Source organism: Trichomycterus rosablanca, chromosome 4 (genome assembly GCF_030014385.1).
Source record: "Trichomycterus rosablanca isolate fTriRos1 chromosome 4, fTriRos1.hap1, whole genome shotgun sequence".
Classification (NCBI taxonomy): Eukaryota; Metazoa; Chordata; class Actinopteri; order Siluriformes; family Trichomycteridae; genus Trichomycterus; species Trichomycterus rosablanca.
The window spans coordinates 3,763,633-3,790,247 of NC_085991.1; the positions used below are offsets into that span (position 1 = coordinate 3,763,633).

At 41.3% G+C, this 26,615-nt stretch overlaps 1 protein-coding gene across 2 annotated transcripts; it reads left to right on the forward strand.

Moving 5' to 3' along the window:
* The first annotated feature begins 3,167 nt into the window (after nt 1-3,167).
* On the forward strand, nt 3,168-26,615 carry LOC134312123 (receptor-interacting serine/threonine-protein kinase 2-like). 2 transcript variants are annotated; one of them, XM_062993814.1, is made up of 11 exons: nt 3,168-3,698; nt 5,305-5,458; nt 7,259-7,414; nt 8,742-8,899; nt 9,604-9,653; nt 13,356-13,517; nt 18,863-18,948; nt 19,610-19,711; nt 21,767-21,869; nt 21,950-22,114; nt 23,410-26,615. In XM_062993814.1, the coding sequence occupies exons 1-11, from the start codon at nt 3,505-3,507 to the stop codon at nt 23,790-23,792; spliced, it is 1,713 nt and encodes a 570-aa protein (XP_062849884.1). In that variant the 5' UTR covers nt 3,168-3,504; the 3' UTR covers nt 23,793-26,615. The 2 variants fall into 2 exon arrangements, with proteins under 2 accessions (XP_062849884.1, XP_062849885.1); XM_062993815.1 differs by having other exon boundaries at nt 21,767-21,860.

Genomic DNA, 26,615 nt, shown 5'->3' on the forward strand with positions numbered 1-26,615 from the left:
AATACTGTAAAACGTGTGTGTGTGCTGATGTATTCTGATATAAACTATATTATGCCCCTGTCCCACCTCTTTACACTCCTCCCCTGTGTTTCCCCTCACACCGTATCTTGCGTTCTCATTGGCTGTTCGACATAGCACTCATTGCCAGTCGGGCAATTCAGATCCAGATATTTGACATGCTAGATATATTCCTTCACTCGGCGAGCCGCTCGGATCGAGTTGTTGAGTTTGCCGAGTTTCTCCCGAGCCGGGAAATCTAGCGCCGACCAGTCGCTGAGCGAAAATCAGGGCAAAAATCGTGTAGTGTGAACTAGGCATGATTTGGAGCACTCTGTCCTCCAGAATTCTTCTCAGACTTGAAGATTTCTCGTTGCTGGTCCAGCAGCTCCCTCTGCAGGTGCAGGTTTGACTCCTCCGGGTCTTGTTTCCTCAGTACACTTCAAAATGTAATGGTGAGATGTTACAAAAAGGAAAATGGAAGGTTCCTTACACTCCAAATTATCAAAAAAAAAAAAAAAAAAAAAAAAAAGGTTGTCCAAAGGCAGGAACCCTCTATAGTCAAAGTGAAGGTTCATTTTAGACCCATATTTCTTGGAGAACTGCTTAAAATCAGACACATTGCTTGATTTTTGGCCATAAGCTGCTAGGTTCAAGTCTCACCTCAGCACCTCTATAAGGACTAGGACTCTGATAATAATTATTCAAAGAACTTGAACAATTCAGTTATAGCTCAGCTTCATCTCAGGGACAGATGACTGTACATTCTCCTTCAAAATTTTTAAAGTGAGTAGATTTTTTCATCCCCTTAAAAACGGTAAGTTGACCAGGTTCCTGATGCAGCAGCACCCCTATAATGTCCTTACTATAAAGTGCTGTATTTAAATGCCCTTCCAAAGACACAGGCATGCCAGTAGCTCCACTCTCTATGGTAGTAGGCTAGCATATTAGACTACCTCCGTGCCTCTTGTTTACATGCATTTTTGGTTGGTGGACTATTCTCAGTCCAGCAGTGACAGTGAGGTGTTTAAAAACTCCAGCAGCGCTGCTGTGTCTGATCCACTCATACCAGCACAACACACACTAACACACCATCACCATGTCAGTGTCACTGCACACTGCAGTGCTGAGAATGATCCACCACCTAAATAATACCTGCTCTGTGGTGGTCCTGTGGGGGTCCTGACCATTGAAGAACAGCATGAAAGCAGGTTAAAAAGTATGTAAAGAAACAGATGGACTACAGTCAGTAATTGTAGAATTACAAAGTGCTTCTATGTGGTAAGTGGAGCTGATAAAATGGACAGTGAGTGTAGAAACAAGGAGGTGGTTTTAATGTTATGGCTGATCGGTGTATAAGTCATGAGGGGGAACTGGGAGTTTTCCAGAAACCCGTGACGTCATGGGAATTCCCAAATACTAGGCTACATGATTATGAGTGCATTTCCTCAGAGTGATCTATTTATACCTATATTTATCAGTCTAAAGCGAAAGTAACTGTTTTATTGCTCAACAGCATCAAGTTTGTTAAGTTTAGAAGGTTAAAGTTAAACATGTGGTGGCTGCGTCCTAAATCTCTTCATTCTCCCTACTAATGCAGTTTAGATTAATTGTTAAGGATTCACACAGAGTTCATCATTTACCATCTAATTCCTTTAAATATGTGTCTTGTAGTTAATTTAATCGTAATTTGCGCTTGTATTAATGATTTATTGAATTAAACTTCTACAGCAGTTCACTACAGAGTGCACACAGCGCGGTTTAGGACAAAGCCCTTCCTGTTACTCCTCAAACAACGATCTCACTTCCATCGATTTGATTGGCTGGTAAAAGCAAAAACCCGCCCCTCCATAAATAATTATAATAATATTCTCGATTTATTATGTTTTATTTATTCTTGTTCTGCTTTATCCTGGTCAGGGTCGCGCTGATTATTATTATTATTGTTGTTGTTGTTGTTGTTATCATTATTAATGATTGTTAAACAATAATACTACTTTTAAATAATACATACATGGTACAAAAGCATTTCACTGCTAGTTATACCATGTATGACCTGTATGGGACAAATAAAACTTTAAAACTTGAAATGACAAAACAATTACAATAATATTCATTATAAAAAAATAATGATGGATACCATTATAATAATAATAATGCTGATGCTAATTATAATATTACCACTACGAATAATAGCACTATAATTATATAATAATAACAAAACTATTGTAATATAATAATAATAATAATGAAATTAACAAAAAGAATTAACTACCAATAAAAATAAAAACAAATACATCAACAACAATAATAGTAATGATAATGCTACAACTAATAATAATAATATTTTTATTATTATATTATTATTATATGATGACTTCTTATTCTTATAATTATTATTATTTCATAACAATTGTATTAATATTATTATATATAACTGAAAACAGGAATATAAGATTGTATTATTATAACAACTATTACTACTACTAAAAATAAAAATATTAATAATAATAATTTCAACAGTAAACGCCACTTTGATTAGACAATTGAAGTGTCATTTATTGCCATAATGGATGGATGACCTGAAATTCTAGCTCTTAAGCTTTAAATTAAATTGTAATAATATTAATAATAATAATAATATTAATAATAAAAACAACAACAACAATAATAATAATAAGCAACAATAATAACAATATTAATAATAACAATAATAATAATAAAAAACAATGATAGTAATAATAATAAAAACACAAGAATAATAATAATCTAAACAATAATAATAATAATAAACAATAAAAACAATAATAATAATAATAATAATAATAATAATAACAATAATAATAATAATAAAAACAACAACAATAATAATAATATTAATAATAATTATAAAAACAACAATAATAATAGCAATAATAATAATAACCATAATAATAATAATAATAATAACTATAATAATAATAATAATAATAATAATAATAAAAACAATAATAATATAATAAGTGCGACAGTTACTGTTCTCTCATTGGACAGATGCAGTGTCATTTACATAAAACACCGTTGAGCGGCATTAAAGCATCCAATCACACCTCAGGGGGCGGGGCTTGTGTGCACTCAGGTTTATGGTGAGTTCTGAGGCGCTCAGTAATTCTCGGCTGCGGAAAGTCGGAGCGTCGCGTTTAGCGCTTTAAACGGTTCGTTCTGCCGGTGTGAACAGGTTCCAGCGTTACCGGGACACGATCCGTCTCTCTGAAGAGGCTGTAGGTGTTTTACTGGAGTATTCGGGGTTTGGTTTGTATTTGGCGGAGGAAGGAGAAGCGCTGCGCATTAAGACGTTTGAGATCAGACTGCAGCGGATCTGTCGCGGTCGGATCGGCGCTGATCTGCGCAGATGTGTGCAGATGTTTGTTCTGGGCTGGTGATTCAGTGTTTGTGTTGTACGGGATGCTTGTAGTTCAGGGTTCGGTCCTCCCCGGGTGGATCCTCTGATCGGGGCCTGTGCGTAAAATGGATCAGTCGGCGGGTTGCGTGAATCTGTGCAGTCTGACCAGCACACTGCCGGTCATTCCGTACCGCAAACTCACCGACCTGCACTACATCAGTAAGGGTGGGTTCGGTACTGTGTTCAAGGCGCAGCACAGCGACTGGCGCACCACCGTGGCCATCAAGTGCCTCAAACTGGACTCTCCTGTCGGTGAAAGGTAAACGCTTAATGTCCCTGTTTACAGGTTTATTGTGATTTAATGACCATAACATCGTTTATCTCCAGCGTGTCCATGATCACATGATCAGGCAGGGGTTGATCTACCACACCTCATGGTATGTCACGTCATCCAACAGGTAGATCCAACCACGCACGTTCAACCACCGCGTTCCAGAGTTCCTTCAGTTCTACTGTTTTGCGCCATCGCTTATTTGTAAGGTTCTGTACTAGTGATCAGAAGGTCACTGGTTCAAGCCCCACTAAGTTGCCCCTGCTGGAGCCCTTGATCAAGGCACTTAACCCTTAATGGTGTGCATTGTATTTGGTCAGGATTGTAAAAGGGTCATCCAAATGCCTACGTTTACATTTTCAGCATTTAGCAGACGCCTTTATCCAAAGCGACTTACAGGACTGTGACAGTATACAGTCTGAGCAATTGAGGGTTAAGGGCCTTGCTCAGGGGCCCAACAGCGGCAACCTGGCAGTGGTGGGGCTTGAACCAGTGACCTTCTGATTACTAGTCCAGTACCTTAACCACTAGGCTACAGCTTGTCTACCAGTGAATGTAGTCGGCCAAAAGAATATGGACACTTAACCATGAACCTGATGCCAATTTATTCCTGAACCATCATTTACGTTTACATTTTCAGCATTTAGCAGACGCTGTTATCCAAAGCGACTTACAATTGTGATAGTATACAATCTAAGCAATTGAGGGTTAAGGACCTTGCTCAAGGGCCCAACGGTGTCAACCTGGCAGTGGTGGGGCTTGAACCGGCAACCTTCTGATTACTGGACGAGTACCTTAACCACTAGGCTACAGCTGATCTTCACTTTAATAGGAAAACAACGATTCAGACACATTAAAGGAACAATTTCAGAGGTCAACCACAGAGACCCAAGTCAAAAGCCTGGAGGTGGAGTCTTCTCCTTGTTCTCCTTGTCTCTGCAACAGCAAAATGACAACAAACTTTGGTTCCTGCAATGCTACCAGTCTTGCCAGGTGCTCTGCACAGGCACACTGCAGACACAACTGACCGTGTGAGTAAGGACAGGTTGGATTGTGATCTTTTTGTTCCTGCTATAGTGATGCCTACTGTCCGGTCCAGGCACCAGCACAACCACAGTGTGTTCCTTCAACCATGTGGGTCGCTCTGAAGAAGTTCACCACTATCTGGTGAAAAGAAGTGGTCAGCTTCTCAGTGAAAAGAAGTGGTTCTTTTGCTTTACATCCCCACGTGTGGTGGCGGTTGTGAAGGCAGCGTTTTGCAAGAATAGGCCAGTTGTGGCCTAGTGGTTAAGGTACTGGACTAGTAATCCAAAGGTTGCTGGTTCAAGCCCCACTGCTGCCAGGTTGCCACTGTTGGACCCTTGAGCAAGGCCTTTAACCCTCAATTGCTTACTGTATATACTGTATACTGTCACAGTACTGTAAGTCGCTTTGGATAAAAGCGTCTGCTAAATGCTGAAAATGTAAATGTAAAAGTGAACATTACATTTGTTTTTGATCATTCAGGTATCTAATGCAGATATCCAGACCCAGGGTCTCCTGGAACCACATAAACCACAGAGTCTCTTCATGACTATATTTATATTTTTTTCAGGGAGAGGAACTGTTTACTGAAGGAAGCCGAGGTGCTTCACAAGGCCAGGTTCAACCACATCATTCAGATCTTCGGCGTGTGTAATGAGCCTGAGTTCTTCTGTATCGTCACAGAGTACATGACCAATGGCTCTCTGGACGAGCTTCTGCACGAGGTGAGTTGCTTCTATGTGGACCAGTTCCTGCTCATTGTCGAGCCTTGCCTGCTCAGACGGGATGTGGTAAAAAGCTAATTGTCTGGGTTAAGTGTGTTAGAGCTGGAGGCATCTGAAATTTAGGTGGACATCCATAGCGGCAAACGATTCCCTTTGACTGCTAGTGGGAACCAGTTTGATTGTTTTGAGAAAAAAAGATGAAGAAACTGAGTCGATGACATTGTGGTCTTTTAGATTTGAACCTGCTTTTGCAGAGTAGGTTTCTGTTCTGGAGCACAACCAAATAACACCTCACGGACAGATGGCCTCACACTTCTTCTCCTTAAGAATTTACTAATGCAAAATGGAATTTGTCAACCAGGTCCCACAACATCACGCTAAAGTTTCCCTTACTTAGATAATGAGAATCTTTGTTGTCCAGAATAATTTAGTTTCATCTGTCCATAGAACATTAAGTTCAGACGAGCAGTTACGTGTTTTTTTTTTTTGTTTTTTGTTTTTGGTTAGCAGAGGTTTCCTCCTTGCTCTTCCCTCACAAATCCCATTCTGGCCTTGTGTCTTAGCTTTGGGAATGATGAACACTGACCTTAGCTGAGTCCAGTTGCGTCTGCAGTTCTTTGGATGTTTTTCTGAAATTTGTTGGGACTTGGATAAGTTGTGACCGAGCCCTGGGATTAGTTTTAGCAAGCTGGCTACGCCCAAGTACATTTACCCCGCTTCAAGTTTCCTACCTTTGAAGATGGTTTGTGGATTTGTGGATCATTTGTTTGTTGTGGTTCAGTGGAGTCCTATTATATATTATATAATACTCTGTGTGGCCAAAAGTACGTGGACACCATCCTAACCCTCTTATTATTATTATTATTATTATTAAACTTCAGACACACCCATTGCTAATAAGTGTAAAACAATTTTGTGAAACAAATTATGGGCTTTGAATGTTGTTGCAACAGTTTGGGGAAGGCCCTTCCCTGTTCCAGCACAAAGGTTTTCACTTTAATTTGACGTTAACCCCATGAAACACCTTCGGGATAAATTGGAACAAGAATTCTGTTCCAGACCTTTTCTTCCATCTTCAGTCCCTGACTTGAATGGGCACAAATTCCCACATACATACTTAAAAATCTTTGAAAAGTCTTATCAGAGGAGTGGAGGATTTTATAACAGCAAAAGGGGTTTTATGTGATGTCAAGATGTCCACATACTTTTGGAAATTGTGGTTACGCCTAAGTACATTTACAGCTGTTTCAAGTTTCCTCCATTTGAAGATACGTTGTGGATTGTTGTAGTTCAGTGGAGTCTGTATGGCCAAAAGTATGTGGACACCCATCCTAACCTTCTTAATTATTGAACTTCAGAAAGAATTTTGTAAAATAAATTATGTGCTTTGAATTCGGCAACAGTTTGGGGAAAGCCCTTACCTGTTCCAGCATGACTGTGACCCTTTACACAAAGTGAGGACCATAAATATATGATTTATTAAGTTATGTTAAATATGTTAACCCCATGAAACACCTTTAGTTCTATTCCAGACCTTTTCAACCAACTTTAACTCGGACTTCAGAACTGATCTTCAGATTAAATGGGCACAAATTTCCACATACACACTTGAAAATCTGTGGAAAGCCTGGTCAGAGGAGTGGAGACTTTTATAGCCACAAAAGCTGTTTTATATGATGTCATTCAAGCTTATGGTCAGCTTCTGGTGTTTGGTGCTCGGGGTTTAAACATGTTGAAACATTTATTCCTCTCAGTAGCGTCTGTGTTTCACCTTCTGTTTGTTTGTTCTGTGCTTTTCAGAAAAGCATGTACCCGGTCCTGGCCTGGCCGCTCAGATTGCGAATTCTGTACGAAATCGCCCTGGGAGTCAACTTCCTCCACAACATGACTCCACCACTGCTCCACCACGACCTGAAAACGCAGAACATTCTGCTGGATGGAGAGTACCACGTGAAGGTTTGTGAACTGTCTTAGCCACAAGTATGCACCCAGTCAGCTTCCTCAGTGTCGAAATGCGGAATGAATCAGTCTGAATCTGCCGCCCCGCTCTGTCTCTTATTGACTTTTACTTACGGTCGGTCGCTTGGACGTGAGCCAGTGTGGGAGCTCTTCCTGCTGAAGGCCACGAATGACGAATTACAAAATTCCTGAACGTTCTTTCCCAAAAAACATCCTTGTTCATTCTGTAACAGGCCCTGAACGTATCGAGAGGAATTTAAATAACTGTTTCACACCCAGAATAACAGAGCAGAGTGATTTGCATTTGAGCAAAATCTCAAGGATCCATAACCAGCCTTTACTACCGTGTTCACTTCATTTGTTGTTGATTAATATACACTATATTGTCAAACGTATATGGACACCCCTCCTAATTATTCAGTTCTGCTGTTTCCTACTACACAAAACCTAATGATATTTCATAAACATGCTTTTAATGTCTCTTGTGCTATCGCTATGCTATATATGCTTTAAAAGAAGGAATGCTTTTATTGGTCATATATACATATCAGTCATTGTACGCCGCCCCTGGAGCAGACAGGGTTAAGGACCTTGCTCAAGGGTCCAACGGAGAGCCCAATGCTCTACCCACTAGGCTACCACTTTATTCTTCTTTTATGTTATTCACAATTTATTTTAAATCATTTGGGTGCTCTTAATACATGTCTAAATATATAATAATGTACATTTAATGTAAATGTTATGTTTCCTATATATACTGGTATGTAAAGAGGTTCATACGCATGTTTTATTTTTATTTTTTATTACATAAAGATCAAGCAACAGCTGTGGCTTTAACACATTTGATCTGAATACCAGATTAGATCCTCCTTATATGACCAAAAGTATGTGGACACCTGACCCTGAGCTTGTTGGACTTTCTTTTCCAAGACTATGAGCATTGATACAACAGCTACAACAGCTGGCACTTTTTTTAGAAAGGTGTTCTGGAGTGTGCCTGTTGGAATTTGTGACCATTTCAGTAAAAAAAAAAAGCAATTGTGATGTGTCACTGACGTTGGACAAGAAGGCCTGGCTCACAGTTGACGTTCCAGTTCATTTAAATGGTGTTTAATAGGGTTGAGGTCAGGGAGCGTCCACACCAACTGGTTAAAGCGTGTTTTACTGGGACTGAAAAGGACCTTCCACAAGCTATTACCACAAAGGTTTAGGTATAATTTATTTTGTAATAGGCGTGTCCACATACTTTTGGCAATATAGTGTATACACACAAACCAACAATCTAAGAGAGTTGAACAATGTTTTCTCACGTCTTTATTTTCAGATTGCTGATTTTGGCTTGTCCAAATGGCGCCAGCTTTCAATCAGCAAAGGGTCTGGATCAAAACCTGCCGAGATGGGTGGCACCGTCATCTACATGCCACCCGAGGAGTACGAACCCAACAAGACTCGGAGGGCGGATGTCAAACAGGACATGTACAGGTCTGCGTCCCATTAATATGGTCAAAATGTTCATACCACCTTGTAATTGTATGATTAGCTTAGCTAGTTCAGTTATTGCCCATTTCTTTGTGAGGTTTACCAGTATGGTAGAGACCGTCCACAGAAAAAACAAAGTACAGTCCAAGACAACAAACTATTGCTACTTTCTTCAGGTGACGAGGGTCCCTCTGATGGACTTGTACCATTAAATTTAGGAATTCAGGCACCTTTGCTTTTTATTGTAGAAACCAGTCGAGTTGAGTGCTCAGTGTAGAACTGTTCCTTTCACTAGACCTAAAGGGCATTCGTTTGTGCTCTCCTGGCATTAACCAAGCCTAGGTTTATCTTCCAGATGGTGAATCCTGATCCATTCTTACAGAGAAAGTGTTTCCACATTTCTAGAGTCCAGTGGGAGTGTGCTTTACACCACTTTTGATCCAGTATTCGGCATTGCTAATGGTAATCTTAAGCTTAGCTGTAAGTCTATGTTTTTGGACTCTGTGGAGTTCCCCGCCTGTAAAACCCGGCTCTTCCGGAAAACTTTACTCTGGTTGCATGTGACAAAACAAGCGCTCCTTTCACCCACAGATCTGGCACAGAGGGTGGAGGGGGGGAGGGGGGGGGGGAGTGAAGTAAGAGTTTACATTTCTTTATTAGGGGATTCCTGGCTGGCGGTGACTCTGCTCTTCTGCTTCCTCTTTCAGTTTTGCCATCATCATGTGGGAAGTGCTGTCACGCCGGGTACCATACGAAGGTAGAAGTGAAAGTTTGTGTGTGTGTGTGTGTGTGTGTGTGTGTGTGAGGCGGTGTCATTGAGTGTGCGCGTGTGTGTGTGTGCATGCAAGTCCAGTGTGTGCATGTATATTTGAGTATGTGTAAATGGGTGTAATTATGAGTGTATTGTGTGTGTGTGTGTGTGTGAGAGTGTGCAAGTCTTGCACAATTGTGCAAGTGTGTGCATGTTTGTGTGAGTGTGTCTGTGTGAGTGTAAACAGGTGTAATTATGGGTGTATAATGTGTGTGTGTGTGTGTGTGTGTATGTGCATGTATTTTTGCACATTAGCAGTTTTTGTCTGCATGTAACTCTGTGTGCATGTGTGTGTGTAAATACACCTGTGCATGTGTGCAGCTTTTGTCTGTGTGTGTGTGTGTGTGTCTGTATGTGTTTGTATATACACCTGTGCATGTGTTCAGCTTTTGTCTGTGTGTGTGTGTGTGTGTGTGTGTCTGTATGTGTTTGTATATACACCTGTGCATGTGTGCAGCTTTTGTCTGTGTGTGTGTGTGTGTGTGTCTGTGTCTGTATGTGTTTGTATATACACCTGTGCATGTGTGCAGCTTTTGTCTGTGTGTGTGTGTCTGTCTGTTTGTATATACACCTGTGCATGTGTGCATCTTTTGTCTGTGTGTGTGTGTGTGTGTGTGTGTGTTTATGTGCATGTGAGCATTTCTGTGTGTGTGTTTATGTACATGTGAGCATTTCTGTGTGTGTGTGTGTGTTTGCATATACAACTGTGCATGTGTGTAGCTTTAGTCTGTATGTGTGTGTTTGTGTGCTTGTATATACACCTGTGCATGTGTGCACCTTTTGTCTGTGTGTGTATGTGTGTATGTGTGTATATACTGTATGTATGTGTGTGTGTGTGTGTTTATGTGCATGTGAGCATTTCTGTGTGTGTTTATGTGCATGTGAGCATTTCTGTGTGTGTGTGTGTGTTTGCATATACAACTGTGCATGTGTGTAGCTTTAGTCTGTATATGTGTGTTTGTGTGCTTGTATATACACCTGTGCATGTGTGCACCTTTTGTCTGTGTGTGTATGTGTGTATGTGTGTGTGTATATATGTATGTGTGTTTATGTGCATGTGAGCATTTCTGTGTGTGTGTGTGTATGTGTTTGCATATACAACTGTGCATGTGTGCAGCTGTAGTGTGTGTGTGTGTGTGTGTGTGTGTGTGTGTGTGTGTGTGTGTGTGTGTGTGTTTGTGTGTTTGTATGTGTGTGTATGTGGGTATTTATGTGCATGTGAGCCTTTTTGTCTGTGTGTATGTCTGTATGTATTTGCATATACACCTTCCGTCTGTCTGTGTGTATGTGCGTGTGTGTGTGTGGGGGGGTATTTATGTGCATGTGAGTATTTTTGTCTGTATGAAACTGTGTGTGTGTGTGTGTGTGTGTTTTTGCATATACACCTGTGCATGTGTGCATTGTTTGTCTGTGTGTGTATGTGTGTGTGTGGGTATTTATGTGCATGTGAGCATTTTTGTCTGTATGTATATTTGTTTATACTTTTGTTTGCATGTGTGTTTGTGTGTGCATGTTTTGTCTGTATATCCGTGTACATTTCTACATGTGTGCATATATACAGTGGGGGAAATAAGTATTTGATCCCCTGCTGATTTTGTAAGTTAACCCCCTTACAAAGACTTGAACAGTCTATAATTTTTATGGAAGGTTTATTTTAACAGAGAGAGACAGAATATCAACAAAAAATCCAGAAAAAAAACATTAAATAAAAGTTATACATTAATTTGTATTTAATTAAGGGAAATAAGTATTTGATCCCCTACCAACCAGCAAGAATTCTGACCCCCACAGACCGGTTATGTGCCCATGAGGCACACAAATTAGTCCTGTCCCTGTATAAAAGACTCCTGTCACAGAATCAGTTTCTTCCGTTCAAATCTCTCGACCACCATGGGCAAGACCAAAGAGCTATCAAAGGACGTCAGGGACAAGATTGTAGACCTGCACAAGGCTGGAATGGGCTACAAGACCATCAGCAAGAAGCTTGGTGAGAAAAAGACCACTGTTGGTGCGATAATTCTGAAAAAGGTGAGGTCAGTCCAGAATTACACGGGAGGAGCTTGTCAATGATCTCAAGGGAGCTGGGAGCAGAGAAATGCTGGATATGACCCCAAGAACACCATCCCCACCGGGCATTTCTTTGCCTCCAAACACGGCGAGTGGAGTTGATACGACTTTGCCGGCACTGCAGGATCTCGATCCATTATGGCGAAGTGTGTTACTAATGGTTTTCTTGGTGACTGTGCTCCCAGCTCCCTTGAGATCATTGACAAGCTCCTCCCGTGTAATTCTGGGCTGACCTCACCTTTCTCAGAATGGGGACCTGTGGGGGTCAGAATTCTTGCTGGTTGGTAGGGGATCAAATACTTATTTCCCTTAATTAAATACAAATTAATTTATAACTTTTATTTAATGTTTTTTTCTGGATTTTTTGTTGATATTCTGTCTCTCTCTGTTAAAATAAACCTTCCATAAAAATTATAGACTGTTCAAGTCTTTGTAAGGGGGTAAACTTACAAAATCAGCAGGGGATCAAATACTTATTTCCCCCATTGTATACACCCGTGTGTGCATTGTTAGCCTCGTGTGTGTGTGTGTGCACGCTTGTATATGTTTGTAATGGTTTTGGGTTCTGTAGAGAGTCTTTGTGAGTGCATAATGTTTATTGTGAGGAAAAAATTTGTGAACCCTTGAGAATTTCAGGGCAGTGGTAGCGCAAGCCCCACCACTGCAAAGCTGGCAATATTGGGCCCCAGAGCAAGGCCCTTAACTCTCAAATCGCTCAAACTGTATCAGTCATAGTTGTACATCACTTTGGATAAAATCATCTGCTAAATGCTGCAAATGTAAAAACAACAAAGTCTTAATAAGTCCTCCTTATTTATTATGTCGTTGAGACACCTGGTGTTACTTTTGGACTCGACTCATGATTGAGCAATTACGTCAGGAGAAACGAGACAACATTGCTCAATCGTGAGACGAGTCCAAAAGTAATACCAGCCAGAGGTTTCTCAACAGTGTATTAATCAAGGGGGATTTTTACTGCCACATTAGTTTGCGAGCTTGGTCTTGCTGACAGACTTTCTGTCCAGTTTAAGCATTCTAAGAAAAGGAGGAACGGTTTTGTTCTGTTTTAATTTGGAGCCACATGTGCTGCCATCAAGGCCACGCATTTTTCTGGGACTTCCCTGCTTGTTACAGACAATGCCAAGCCACGTTTTTGTACTGTGAGAGGGCCAGTGCTAGACTGACCTGCCTGCAGTCCAGACATTTAGCACATTAAATGCTTGTAGTGCACTATAAAGTGCAATATAGGACAACAGGAAGTCTTCAGTTCTCAAATAATTAGAGGCTATTTTTTAAAGAAATGCTGACGGTGTTGAACCTGCTTGCACTAGGTCTGTAAAACAGAACTTAATAATTAAGGGGTGTCTACATACTTTTGGCTATATAGCATAAAACTATAGAAAAAATGTAAGGGGGGCTAAATATGTTTTAAAGCACTGTAGCTGCAACAAAGCTTTTGTTAACATCCAGTGGAAATTGTACAGTAGGTTTGGTGTGATGTCACACTGCTAGCTTGACCCGGCAGCGTTTGTTTCGCCGTACATACTCCGAGCCTTAACGCTATTTCTGTTCATTGGTCAGATGCCACGAATCCCATGCAGATCATGTTCAGCGTCCTGCGCGGCGCCCGGCCCGATACGGGACTGGACAACCTGCCAGAGGACATCCCCGGCCGAGAGATGCTCATCAACCTCATGACCTGCGGCTGGACCGCTAATCCGGACGAGCGACCCTCGTTCATCAGTGAGTGGCTCACTTTTCCTTTACATTGTTCTGCAGGTTTCGATGTCCTAATGTTTGGTCTAATTGTATGAGCATAAATATGTGTATTTTAGATGTGGGTCCACATACTTAAGGCCATGTTGTGTAGTCTTGAACTCCCAGTAATCCCTGTAACTAATCCTAGTAATAATGTCATACTTTTATACTTACCAAGCACTTCATTAGGTCCATTCTTTGATTATTTTATAAGCTCTGCCTACCATACAGATGAACTTTGTGGGTATACAATGACTGACTAAAACACATTGTTGCACTGACCGGATGATATTTGGGTGACAGCCATTAGCCTCTGCACTTTTTGTTTATAACTGGTATAACTGGTCTGGATGACCCTTTTTATATTTGGCCCAGAGAGCTCAGGATCTGACTCACCTGACCACAGAACACATTTCCCCGCCCTTTCGGTCAATCTGAGATGAGCTTGGGCCCAGAGAACTCGGCAGAATTTCAGGTTGCATTTCTTGACGCAGTGGCAGACTGTGTTATGTGACAACGGTTTTCCGAAATACTCCCGAGCCCAAGTGGCTTTATTTATCAGAGCAGCGTGATGATCTTACATGCAGTTCCACCTGAGGGCTCGAAGGTCCAAATATTCAAGTGTTTTTTGGCCTTGCTCTACATGGACTGAAAATTCTCCGGATTCCCTGAATCTTTCCTCAATATTATGAACAGTAGATGGTAAAAGACCTAAATTTTATGCAATCTTATGTTAAGAAATGTTAATAATAATAATAATAATAATAATAATAATAATAATACATTTTATTTATATAGCGCTTTTCAAGATACTCAAAGACGCTTAAATGTTGAATCAGTTTGCTTGCAGTAACAGTTAGTGATTGTCTTTACTCATGTATGTTAGGGTGTTGTTTTAGGAAAATAATCAGGGGGTGTGATGCCACCCGTTTAGCCACCTAAAGTGGACTGTTTTGTGTTTTATTATTACAAACTTTAGCAGGCGACCTTTTAGATTTTTAAATGGAGTAGTGTTTTAATCAGATGAAGCTTCCGTTTGCACGCCATCTTTTCACCCCTTTGTTTTCTTGGTTCCTCATTTTGGGCACTTCCTCAAGCACTTCCTGTCGTGCACTGAATCCAGCAGCTTGTAGCAACGGAAAGATTTAAATAATAATACACACAGCTGGTGGAACGTGTGGCGAACACTAACATGGGTCCTGTTGACCTGAGGTTCTGAGCTCCTGGGTTCGAATCTCGGCTCTGCTACCGGTCGGCTTGGCGCCCTCTAGCAGGCACAATTGGCCTCCAGTCTGCTGGGGGCAGACTAAGACCAGACTAAGGGGTGGTGTTATCAAGGCTGTGTGAGGACCTTAGTTGGGCAGGGCGCCTGTACAGAAAGAGATCAGGGCGTGGCTCTCCATACGTAAAGCTGACCTCACACGCAAATCCACCGAAGTACAGGTGAATAAAAAGGGATTGGTGGACAGAAAGTGTGCGTTAATAACAGGTACTTAGTGTGTAAAATAGAGTGAATATACAGTGTATCACAAAAGTGAGTACACCCCTCACATTTCTGCAAATATTTCATTATATCTTTTCATGGGACAACACTATAGACATGAAACTTGGATATAACTTAGAGTAGTCAGTGTACAGCTTGTATAGCAGTGTAGATTTACTGTCTTCTGAAAATAACTCAACACACAGCCATTAATGTCTAAATAGCTGGCAACATAAGTGAGTACACCCCACAGTGAACATGTCCAAATTGTGCCCAAATGTGTCGTTGTCCCTCCCTGGTGTCATGTGTCAAGGTCCCAGGTGTAAATGGGGAGCAGGGCTGTTAAATTTGGTGTTTTGGGTACAATTCTCTCATACTGGCCACTGGATATTCAACATGGCACCTCATGGCAAAGAACTCTCTGAGGATGTGAGAAATAGAATTGTTGCTCTCCACAAAGATGGCCTGGGCTATAAGAAGATTGCTAACACCCTGAAACTGAGCTACAGCATGGTGGCCAAGATCATACAGCGGTTTTCCAGGACAGGTTCCACTCGGAACAGGCTTCGCCAGGGTCGAACAAAGAAGTTGAGTCCACTTGTTCGGCGTCATATCCAGAGGTTGGCTTTAAAAAATAGACACATGAGTGCTGCCAGCATTGCTGCAGAGGTTGAAGACGTGGGAGGTCAGCCTGTCAGTGCTCAGACCATACGCCGCACACTGCATCAACTCGGTCTGCATGGTCGTCATCCCAGAAGGAAGCTGACGCACAAGACAGCCCGCAAACAGTTTGCTGAAGACAAGCAGTCCAAGAACATGGATTACTGGAATGCCCTGTGGTCTGACGAGACCAAGATAAACTTGTTTGGCTCAGATGGTGTCCAGCATGTGTGGCGGCGCCCTGGTGAGAAGTGCCAAGACAACTGTATCTTGCCTACAGTCAAGCATGGTGGTGGTAGCATCATGGTCTTGGGCTGCATGAGTGTTGCTGGCACTGGGGAGCTGCAGTTCATTGAGGGAAACATGAATTCCAACATGTACTGTGACATTCTGAAACAGAGCATGATCCCCTCCCTTCGAAAACTGGGCCTCATGGCAGTTTTCCAACAGGATAACGACCCCAAACACAACCTCCAAGATGACAACTGCCTTGCTGAGGAAGCTGAAGGTAAAGGTGATGGACTGAACCCAATTGAGCACCTGTGGCGCATCCTCAAGTGGAAGGTGGAGGAGTTCAAGGTGTCTAACATCCACCAGCTCCGTGATGTCATCATGGATGAGTGGAAGAGGATTCCAGTAGCAACCTGTGCAGCTCTGGTGAATTCCATGCCCAGGAGGGTTAAGGCAGTGCTGGATAATAATGGTGGTCACACAAAATATTGACACTTTGGGCACAATTTGGACATGTTCACTGTAGGGTGTACTCACTTATGTTGCCAGCTATTTAGACATTAATGGCTGTGTGTTGAGTTATTTTCAGAAGACAGTAAATCTACACTGCTATACAAGCTGTACACTGACTACTCTAAGTTATATCCAAGTTTCATGTCTATAGTGTTGTCCCATAAAAAGATATAATGAAATATTTGCAGAAATGTGAGGGGTGTACTCACTTTTGTGATACACTGTATGCACAGGAAATAATAATATTAATAATAATAATAATAATAACTTTAATTTATATAGCTCCATTCACATGCCCATACAGTACTGTGACAGTATTGAATAATTAAGGGTTAAGGGCCTTGCTCAAGGGCTCGACAGCAGAAACCTATCAGTGGTGGGGCTTGAACCAGCGACCTTCTGATTACTAGTCCAGTACCTTAACCTCTAGGCTACGGTCTGTTTTTTCGGTCCATCTGAGATGAGCTTGGGCCCAGAGAACACGGCAGCGCTTGTGCGTAGAATCAGTGTACGGCTTTCTCTTTGCATAACAGAATTTCAGGTTGCATTTCTTGATTTATCAGAGAAGTGTGACGATGTTACATGCAGTGCTACCTGAGAGCTTCCCCAGAGAAAAGGACTTAACACATAGAGAAAGATACAGTGTATCACAAAAATGAGTACACCCCTCACATTTCTGCAGATATTTAAGTATATCTTTTCATGGGACAACACTGACAAAATGACACTTTCACACAATGAAAAGTAGTCTGTGTGCAGCTTATATAACAGTGTAAATTTATTCTTCCCTCAAAATAACTCAATATACAGCCATTAATGTCTAAACCACCGGCAACAAAAGTGAGTACACCCCTAAGAGACTACACCCCTAAATGTCCAAATTGAGCACTGCTTGTCATTTTCCCTCCAAAATGTCATGTGATTTGTTAGTGTTACTAGGTCTCAGGTGTGCATAGGGAGCAGTTGTGTTCAATTTAGTAGTACAGCTCTCACACTCTCTCATACTGGTCACTGAAAGTTCCAACATGGCACCTCATGGCAAAGAACTCTCTGAGGATCTTAAAAGACGAATTGTTGCGCTACATGAAGATGGCCAAGGCTACAAGAAGATTGCCAACACCCTGAAACTGAGCTGCAGCACAGTGGCCAAGATCATCCAGCGTTTTAAAAGAGCAGGGTCCACTCAGAACAGACCTCGCGTCGGTCGTCCAAAGAAGCTGAGTGCACGTGCTCAGCGTCACATCCAACTGCTGTCTTTGAAAGCTAGGCGCAGGAGTGCTGTCAGCATTGCTGCAGAGATTGAAAAGGTGGGGGGTCAGCCTGTCAGTGCTCAGACCATACGCCGCACACTACATCAAATCGGTCTGCATGGCTGTCACCCCAGAAGGAAGCCTCTTCTGAAGTCTCTACACAAGAAAGCCCGCAAACAGTTTGCTGAAGACATGTCAACAAAGGACATGGATTACTGGAACCATGTCCTATGGTCTGATGAGACCAAGATTAATTTGTTTGGTTCAGATGGTCTCAAGCATGTGTGGCGGCAATCAGGTGAGGAGTACAAAGATAAGTGTGTCATGCCTACAGTCAAGCATGGTGGTGGGAATGCCATGGTCTGGGGCTGCATGAGTGCAGCAGGTGTTGGGGAGTTACATTTCATTGAGGGACACATGAACTCCAATATGTACTGTGAAATACTGAAGCAGAGCATGATCCCCTCCCTCCGGAAACTGGGTCGCAGGGCAGTGTTCCAGCATGATAATGACCCCAAACACACCTCTAAGACGACCACTGCTTTATTGAAGAGGCTGAGGGTAAAGGTGATGGACTGGCCAAGCATGTCTCCAGACCTAAACCCAATAGAACATCTTTGGGGCATCCTCAAGCGGAAGGTGGAGGAGCGCAAAGTCTCGAATATCCGCCAGCTCCGTGATGTCGTCATGGAGGAGTGAAAAAGCATTCCAGTGGCAACCTGTGAAGCTCTGGTAAACTCCATGCCCAGAAGAGTTAAGGCAGTTCTGGGAAATAATGGTAGCCACACAAAATATTGACACTTCAGGAACTTTCACTAAGGGGTGTACTCACTTTTGTTGCCAGTGGTTTAGACATTAATGGCTGTATATTGAGTTATTTTGAGGGAAGAATAAATTTACACTGTTATATAAGCTGCACAAAGACTACTTTTCATTGTGTCAAAGTGTCATTTTGTCAGTGTTGTCCCATGAAAAGATATACTTAAATATCTGCAGAAATGTGAAGGGTGTACTCACTTTTGTGATACACTGTATATATATATATATATAGTCTATAAAGTATATAAAATAAAAACAAAGGGTTGAATGGTGTTGGTGGGTATTTAAAATATTGAATAAGTCATGTAAAAATATAAATGACATCACTAGTTTTGATGGTGTTCGTTTATGTGTGCTGTACCTCCACCCACCAGAATGCCTTATCGAACTGGAACCCATGCTTCGGAGGTTTGACGAAATCGACGTGCTGGAGGCCGTGCTGCAGGTCAAAAAGTCAAAGGTGAGTGGATTTTAATGTTCCTCTAATGTTAAATAGCCTATCCCAGCTTTTCAACGGGCGCAAGGCACACAGTAACACCCTGGACGGGGCGCCAGTCTATCGCAGGGCAGACACACACACATACACACAAACACACACCCATTCACCTACAGGGCAATTCAGTGTCTCCAATTAACCTGACTGCATGTTTTTGTACTGTGGGAGCATACCCGGTGGAAACCCACGCAGACACGGGGAGAACATGCAAACTCCGCACAGAAAGGACCCAGACCACCCTGCCTGGGGATCGAACCCAGGACCTTCTTGCTGTGAGGCAACAGTGCTACCCACCGAGCCAACGTGCCGCCCCATCGGCCCATTACAAGAACTGAAATGTTTTTAACTTTGGGACAACAGTTTGAGAAAGGCCCTTGGCTTTCTGAAAACGATGGCTGACCCCGTGCTCTGATATGTGAAGAACGAATTTTGTTGTACTGTAAAAGTGTATATGTATGTGTGACAAATAAAGACGTTCTATTTCTATTCTATAAAGTCTGGTCAGATCAGTAACAGTAACTCTCAAACTCATGGTCAGGTGTCCACATACTTATGGCCATACATTAAAATGAATAGTGTAAATGTTGTTCCATTGTGGTTGATTAAAGCTGCTTGTTTTTTACAGTTCATGCGACCACCGAGCAGCAGCAGCAGCACTTTGACCGCGTCAATGAACGTGACACGAACCGAGGAGAAGAGCGTGAAAGAGCTGAACACACACTGGCCGGTTAGTTACACTCTCAAATTTTACACCTGTCGTCTGTTATTTTAATTTTCTTGACCTTTAGCTTTTAAAATGTTAAGATAAGATGAGACTTTATTGATCTGCTTGGGGAAATTAACTTGTTACAACAGTACAGGAGAAGGCTGGTAAAAAAAAAAAACATAAGATATGGACTTAAGAGATGCCAGACAGAATTGCACGCATAGTGTGTAGTTATTTACACTGAAGGGTTCCCTTCAAAACAAGTAAAGTACTTTGTTCTATAATTATAAATATAATATATACATGTAAATATATTTTTAATAAACTTTTATCAATCATGGATAATACACTGCACCCTCTGAACAGCACAATCACCAGACAGAGGAGTGTATTCAGTGACAGACTGCTGTCTCTGTCCTGCTCTACAGACAGACTGAGAAAGTCTTTTGTACCCCAGGCAGTCAGACTGTTTAACACCACACAACGACAGGGTCCTTAAACCAAATCAACAAACTCACAAACACACATTTGTACCGCCATTTCCAAGACTACATATTCCTTCTTGATATTTAAATTCTTGTATTCATACCTGTATGTATATATCGGTTATAATCTACATTACTTTATCTACATATATTGCTATTATTATTATCCGTATATTACCACTACTATACTCATCCATACCAATGTCTGATATATTCTATATCTGAAACACAGGCTATAGTCATATTCTATTATATATATTTACATTGTATATACTTATAACTATAACAATATCCTTATTTCTATATTTATTCTTATATATCTGTATATATTGTTTATAAGAATAGATACACTACTGCTTCTATTACATGTACCAGATGCACAATTTGCACATACTGCTTTTCTGTTGCATACCATATGCTGTATAAATGCACCTTATTTACTTACTTACTTACTTTATTTTTATTTTTATTAGTTTCTCTTCTTTTGCTTGTTAAACTACTGGAGACCAATAATTTCCTTCGGGATAAATAAAGTATCTATCTATCTATCTATCTATCTATCTATCTATCTATCTATCTATCTATCTATCTATCTATCTATCTATCTATGATATATCACATATTGCACCTTAGTATTGGACTTATAGGAGGAGTATTAGAAAAATAGTAATAGAAATTATTAATAGAAACTGTTATTTAACTGATGTAATAGAAAAACTATTATTTAGAGTATATAGTCAGAATGCTTATAAACATCTTAAACACTAATTAACTACTTGACTGGATTTTTTTTGTTCGTAAGTGCTGGGAGGTTTTCCTATTTGAGTTGTAACGCTAAACAAGTAATTAACCATATCTGATACATAATGTACAAATGTCTTTTGACAAAAAAGTATGTATTCATCCTGTTATCCCACATAAAAACTGCAACCTTGATCAAGCTAAAACAGTCAGTGAATATGAATATACACCGACCAGGCATAACATTATGAGCACTGACAGGTGAAGTGAATAACACTGATTATCTCTTCATCACGGCACCTGTTAGTGGGGGGGATATATTAGACACCAAGTGAACATTTTATCCTGAAAGTTGATGTTAGAAGCAGGAAAAATGGGCGAGCGTGAGGATTTGATGGCAAATTGTGATGGCTAGACGACCGGGTCAGAGCATCTCCAAAACTGCAGCTCTTGTGGGGTGTTCTCGGTGGTCGAAAGTGCTCCAAGCAAGAAACAGTGGTAAACCGGCACCCATCAACCCACTGGTGAAAATCAATTTGGCTACTTGTATCTGCGATCTGGTTCCTTTGGTCATTACTCAAGGTTCATGACCACAGGTGAGGGTAGGGATGTCGATTGACCAGTGATTGAGACCTTTGCTTTCGGCTCAGTTCCCTCCTCACCACTGTCGCATTACTGGTGACGTTTCACCTCATCATCCATGAACAAGACCCTGAGATACTCGAACTCCTTCACCTGGGGCGAATTCTCATCCCCTACTCAGTGTGAGCGTGTGATTCTTTCCCGGGAGATATAAAGCATTTTTTTTCTGATGTAGATTTTTGTGTATTGTTTTATCTTCATGTCTCAGGATAACAGTTCCACATCAGGATCAGGGTCCTGCTCCTCCCAAGAGACCGACATTTCCCAACCAGCCTTCCTTACCAGCTCAAATTCACCTTATGGTATTCATGGTAATCTCTTCATTCGAATATAAAAACATATCATTTATAGTTCACAACACCCTATATTAATCTTCCCATGCCCATCTCAGGTGGACCCTTTTCTATGGGTTCCATACCTATGGATGCCCCGAAGCCTCTGATGGAACAGAGCTATCACAACAACCTGAATCCGGATACTCCGATGATCCAACCCAACACTGACGCCAGCATTCCCTTTAATATTCAGCAGCTCACCCTGAATCCACACCCACAAGGTAACATCACTGTTTTAAACCAGTTCTTTTATTAAACTGACATAAAAATCATTATTTTACATTCAAATGTGAATTCATGGGTACTTTCTGGTGGGCGGTCTAATATGCTAGTGCACCACTGCATAGACATGGTCCAATGCTCTACAAGTCTCATCTAATGATGCTCCCACCACCGTACTTTACTGTTGATTTATTTAAGTGTTTATACTGCTGACAAGGGGTTCTGTTTTTGTTTGATATGACCACTGTTCTAATTCCTCTCAATTATTGTTGCATATGGATGCAAATTTTGGCAATTTTGAGCGTCATTAAGCAATGGTTAACTGTAAGAACAACCTAATAACATCTTACCGAAATATAAAACACATAACTGAGTTTAATATTAACAATTTTGATTGATTGCTTAATTGGTAAAAAACGTGAACACAGAGAGAAGAACAGTAGAGAACAGTTCATTACAAGCTCTAACTAAACATGCTAATTATAATGTGTAGCGATGTAATTGCTATATTAAAGCTCATCATATAGGATGATAACAAGAGATGCTCGGGTGGTGCGTCAGTAAAACATGCTAGCCCACCAGTGCTAAGATTTCAAGCTCTCGAGATTGAATCTAAGCCCTGCTGTTAGCCAGCCGGGTGCCAACACAGACACACAATGGGCTGTGTGTCTGTAAGGAACAGTTGTAGTCCAGTGGTTAAGGTACTGGACTAGTAATCAAAAGGTTGCTGTTTCAAGCCCCACCACTGCCAGGTTGCCACTGTTGGGCCCTTGAGCAAGGGCCTTAACCGTTAATTGCTTAGACAACATACTGTCACAGTGCTGTAAGTCCCTTTGGATAAAAGCATCTGCTAAATGCTAATAATGGTGCGTGACTCTCCATGCGTGATACGGTTCTCCATTTGAACCCGCCTCGTGCTGGTCGGTACTGCTTGTGTGTCAAGGGGGGCGTGTGATGGTTGTAGACCTTCTCAGACAAGTGATTGGATAATTTGATGCGACTAGATTGAGCAGGAAAAATCCATATAAAATTGACAATACACAAAAATGATGAGCTGAGTTTTATACTTGGACATGATGCAAAATATCCAAATCATTTTTGTACCTTTTTTAATGATTAATGATGCATTACTAACAAAACTGCAAATATTTTATAATCATAATAATAATCAACTGTTATTGCTTCTAATATTTCAGTTATAATTAAGGTTCATTAAAAAGAACTTATAACTAGTCGACTAGTTAATTCTGCCACATCCTTAAAACTAACTGTTACCCGATCTCGCCATCCTCAGATTTTACCGTGCCGTTGGATAATCAGGGCCCGACCGCGCGCTGGATCGGCCTCCGTCGTGAGGAGGTGGTGCGCCAGATGACGGAGGCGTGTTTAAACCAAAGCCTGGACGCCCTGCTGGCCCGCGAGCTGCTCATGCGCGAGGACTACGAGCTGGTGTCCAACCAGCCGACCCGCACGGCCAAGGTCAGGAAGCTCCTGGACACGTGCGAGCGCCACAGCGAGGAGTTCTGCCGCGTCGTGGTGCGCAAGCTGCAGGAGAACAAGCAGATGGGCCTGCAGCCGTATCCGGACCTGAGCTCGCCGACGCCTCCTCCTCCGTACAGCGCCGCCACCGCGCCGTTCCTCTCCAATTCCTGTAATAACAGCCGGAACGTGTTTTAAACGCCGCTCCGCTTTCAGACTGCAGACTTTCGGATTAAAGCGCTCGGAGGCTTGAAATGAAATGTGTTGCTTCAGTCCTGCTTCACAGAGGAACAAAATAAGTCTGTGTTTTCATCTGAGCTTGAAGCTTTTCACCTCTGAACTTCTCTCATCAGCAGCAATGACGTTTTCTGACCCGCCCGCCTTCTGCAGCCTTTTTTTTGTTGGACTATGCATTAAAAGCTCAGCTCATGATTGGTGTAATTTTATCATTTTTATGGGCAGCGGCGTCATCCTGGAAGATTGTCGAGCTAAACAAAATGTCCTTTTTCCGTTTGGTAGAACTGACCGTAAGTGCAGCCCTCGATCCCAGCGCAGATAACCAGCATCGTCGTGCCACGTCCTTATACGATCTATACAAAGCCACTCGTCTTCCTCCTAAAAGCTGGTGTTTTTTCATGACGTGCACTTATGCAAAGTCCTTTCTTGATGTTTGCTTTACTGTAGCCGGATCTCAGTTGGACCTTTTTGTTGTTCTAATTGTTTTGGTAAAAAGGCTGATTGTGGTTGACTGTGTCCTTATTCACACTTAGTCAAAAATAGTGCATCTGTAGGGCAAATGTTGATCATATTGTTTATAACTTGCAATTGAAATAAACAAATAATAATAAGTGTTGAATTTTGGTCATAAATTGACTTTTTTTATATAATTTCACAAGGTGTGGTAGCAACACGCTTAAAGTGTAATGGGTAAATATAGTAATTTAATAATATAATAATCACTTTGTTCCAAATTTAATTCTGAATGCAATGGCCCCATGTTCATCAGCTGGGCCTCCAATCTGCTGTGTGGGAAAAGACCAGACTAAGGTGTGTGATTATTACGCTGCATAAGGACCTTGGTTTCACAGGGCGCCTGTACAGATGGTGGAGGTGCGCAGAGAATAGGGCGTGGCTCTTCGTATGCGAAGTACATTGAGAATAAGAAGGGATTGGTGGATTGCGCACATGTCGGAGGGAGTGTGTGTCAGGCGAATATATGCCCTCCTTGAACGCCGTCGGGGTCCCCAGCAGCGCATTGGCTACAATAAATTGGGAGACAAGGGGTGGCACAGTGGCTAAGTGAGTAGCGGTCCGGGTCCTTTCTGTGTCGAGTTTGCGTGTTCTCCCCGTGTCTGTGTGGGTTTCCTCCGGGAGCTCCGGTTTCCTTCCACAGTACAAAGACATGCAAGTGAGGTGAATTGGAAACACTGAATTGTCCATGACTGTGTTTGATATTAAAACTTGTGAACTGATGAATCTTGTGTGATGAGTAACTACCGTTCCTGTCATGAATGTAAAACAGAATGTTAAAATCCTAATAAATAATGAAATGAAATAATGAATGATTAATGAAACAATGAAAATTGATCAACATTTGACAAAGTTATGTGCTTTTTGTTTGACTCACAGTGTATTAACAGGGTAAAAGAATTACAAAACCAGTTCTTTATATGGTGGTTTGAGTTGGGGATGAACCAGTCTGATACTGAGCCTACAATACTGGCGTGAAATTATCGGACAGTTAGCATTCTGTCCTCTTTTCTAAATAGTTATTTGACTGTAATTATACAAAACGGAGTATAAATGGAATTTGATTTGGTCCCCTAATTGATTCTGGAAGTCGAATTGCATCAGCAAAGCTCGCCAAACTGGAATAAAATCTCAAATAGCAAGATAGCCATAGCTAACATGCTAACTTAGCTTTAGCCGATCTTGGTTGGAGCAAAGGTCTGGTGTGATTGGTGGTTAAATTTTTATAATCAGCAGTTTGATGGTGTTACAGTTACCATGACGGCCCTTATATTAACTAATACAACGTGTTATTGCATTCAAACAAAAGGCAGAAATCTTCTTACAGTCTGGTGCTGTCAGATACGTCTGATACCTAATACTTGACACTGGTATTGTATTAAAAATGAATGAGGAGGATTGGTGCATCCCTAATTCATTTACCTGAACTGTTATGTTTTGTTTGTGTTTGTGTGTAGAGAAATAGTGAATCAGGAGGTCGTACATAGAAAGGTGACAAATTAAAGGGATAAAATGATAAAAAATGAATAGATACTGCATGATGCGATCAATCAATGAGCAATTCTGTCATTTATACACAACGGTGGTACGTCAGAGGCTAAGAGGGACCAGCCGACCTCAGTTTCGCCTCAAGATCATAAGAAAAAATATCTAAGGGCACCAACAACATTAAATGTAAGAAATTAAGAGAAATAGTCATTCATTAAAATCTCAGAATGGACAAATGTATGTGTAGAATACACCAAGAGGATGGTACAGACTCTAATGCTAGACCTAATTCTGTGCTGGAGCATTTTGCCGGCATTCATTAGGTCTACTTGTTCCAAAGCTACTCTTACTTATCAGTATGAGAGAAGAAATCAATCCTAATGGATGACAAATGCCCCACTACAGTAAATAAGGGGTCATTAAATGGTTTTAAAATTATATAAATAATATTCTTTGGCCTCCATAGCTAGCAGATCTGAACTTAGTCAAATTATGGGAGATTTACTGGTGCCATGATGGAAACACCACTTTAGAAAACCAGTCCTGAAAGACTTTGGCAACACAACAAGCATTTTAATGTATTTACTTATACTGTAATATTTTTTTCTTTAATTTGTCACCCGACCGTAGCCGTCACACATATCCTGCGACAGTCGTGCCTGAAACGCTTCTTTTATGAACATGGTGCAGTATTTTGAATTTTGGTTCTGTGGTGGAACGTTCGTGTCATTGTAGTTAAACTACCAACAGTGTGATGGAGCAGTGGGAGCTTAATAAAAACCA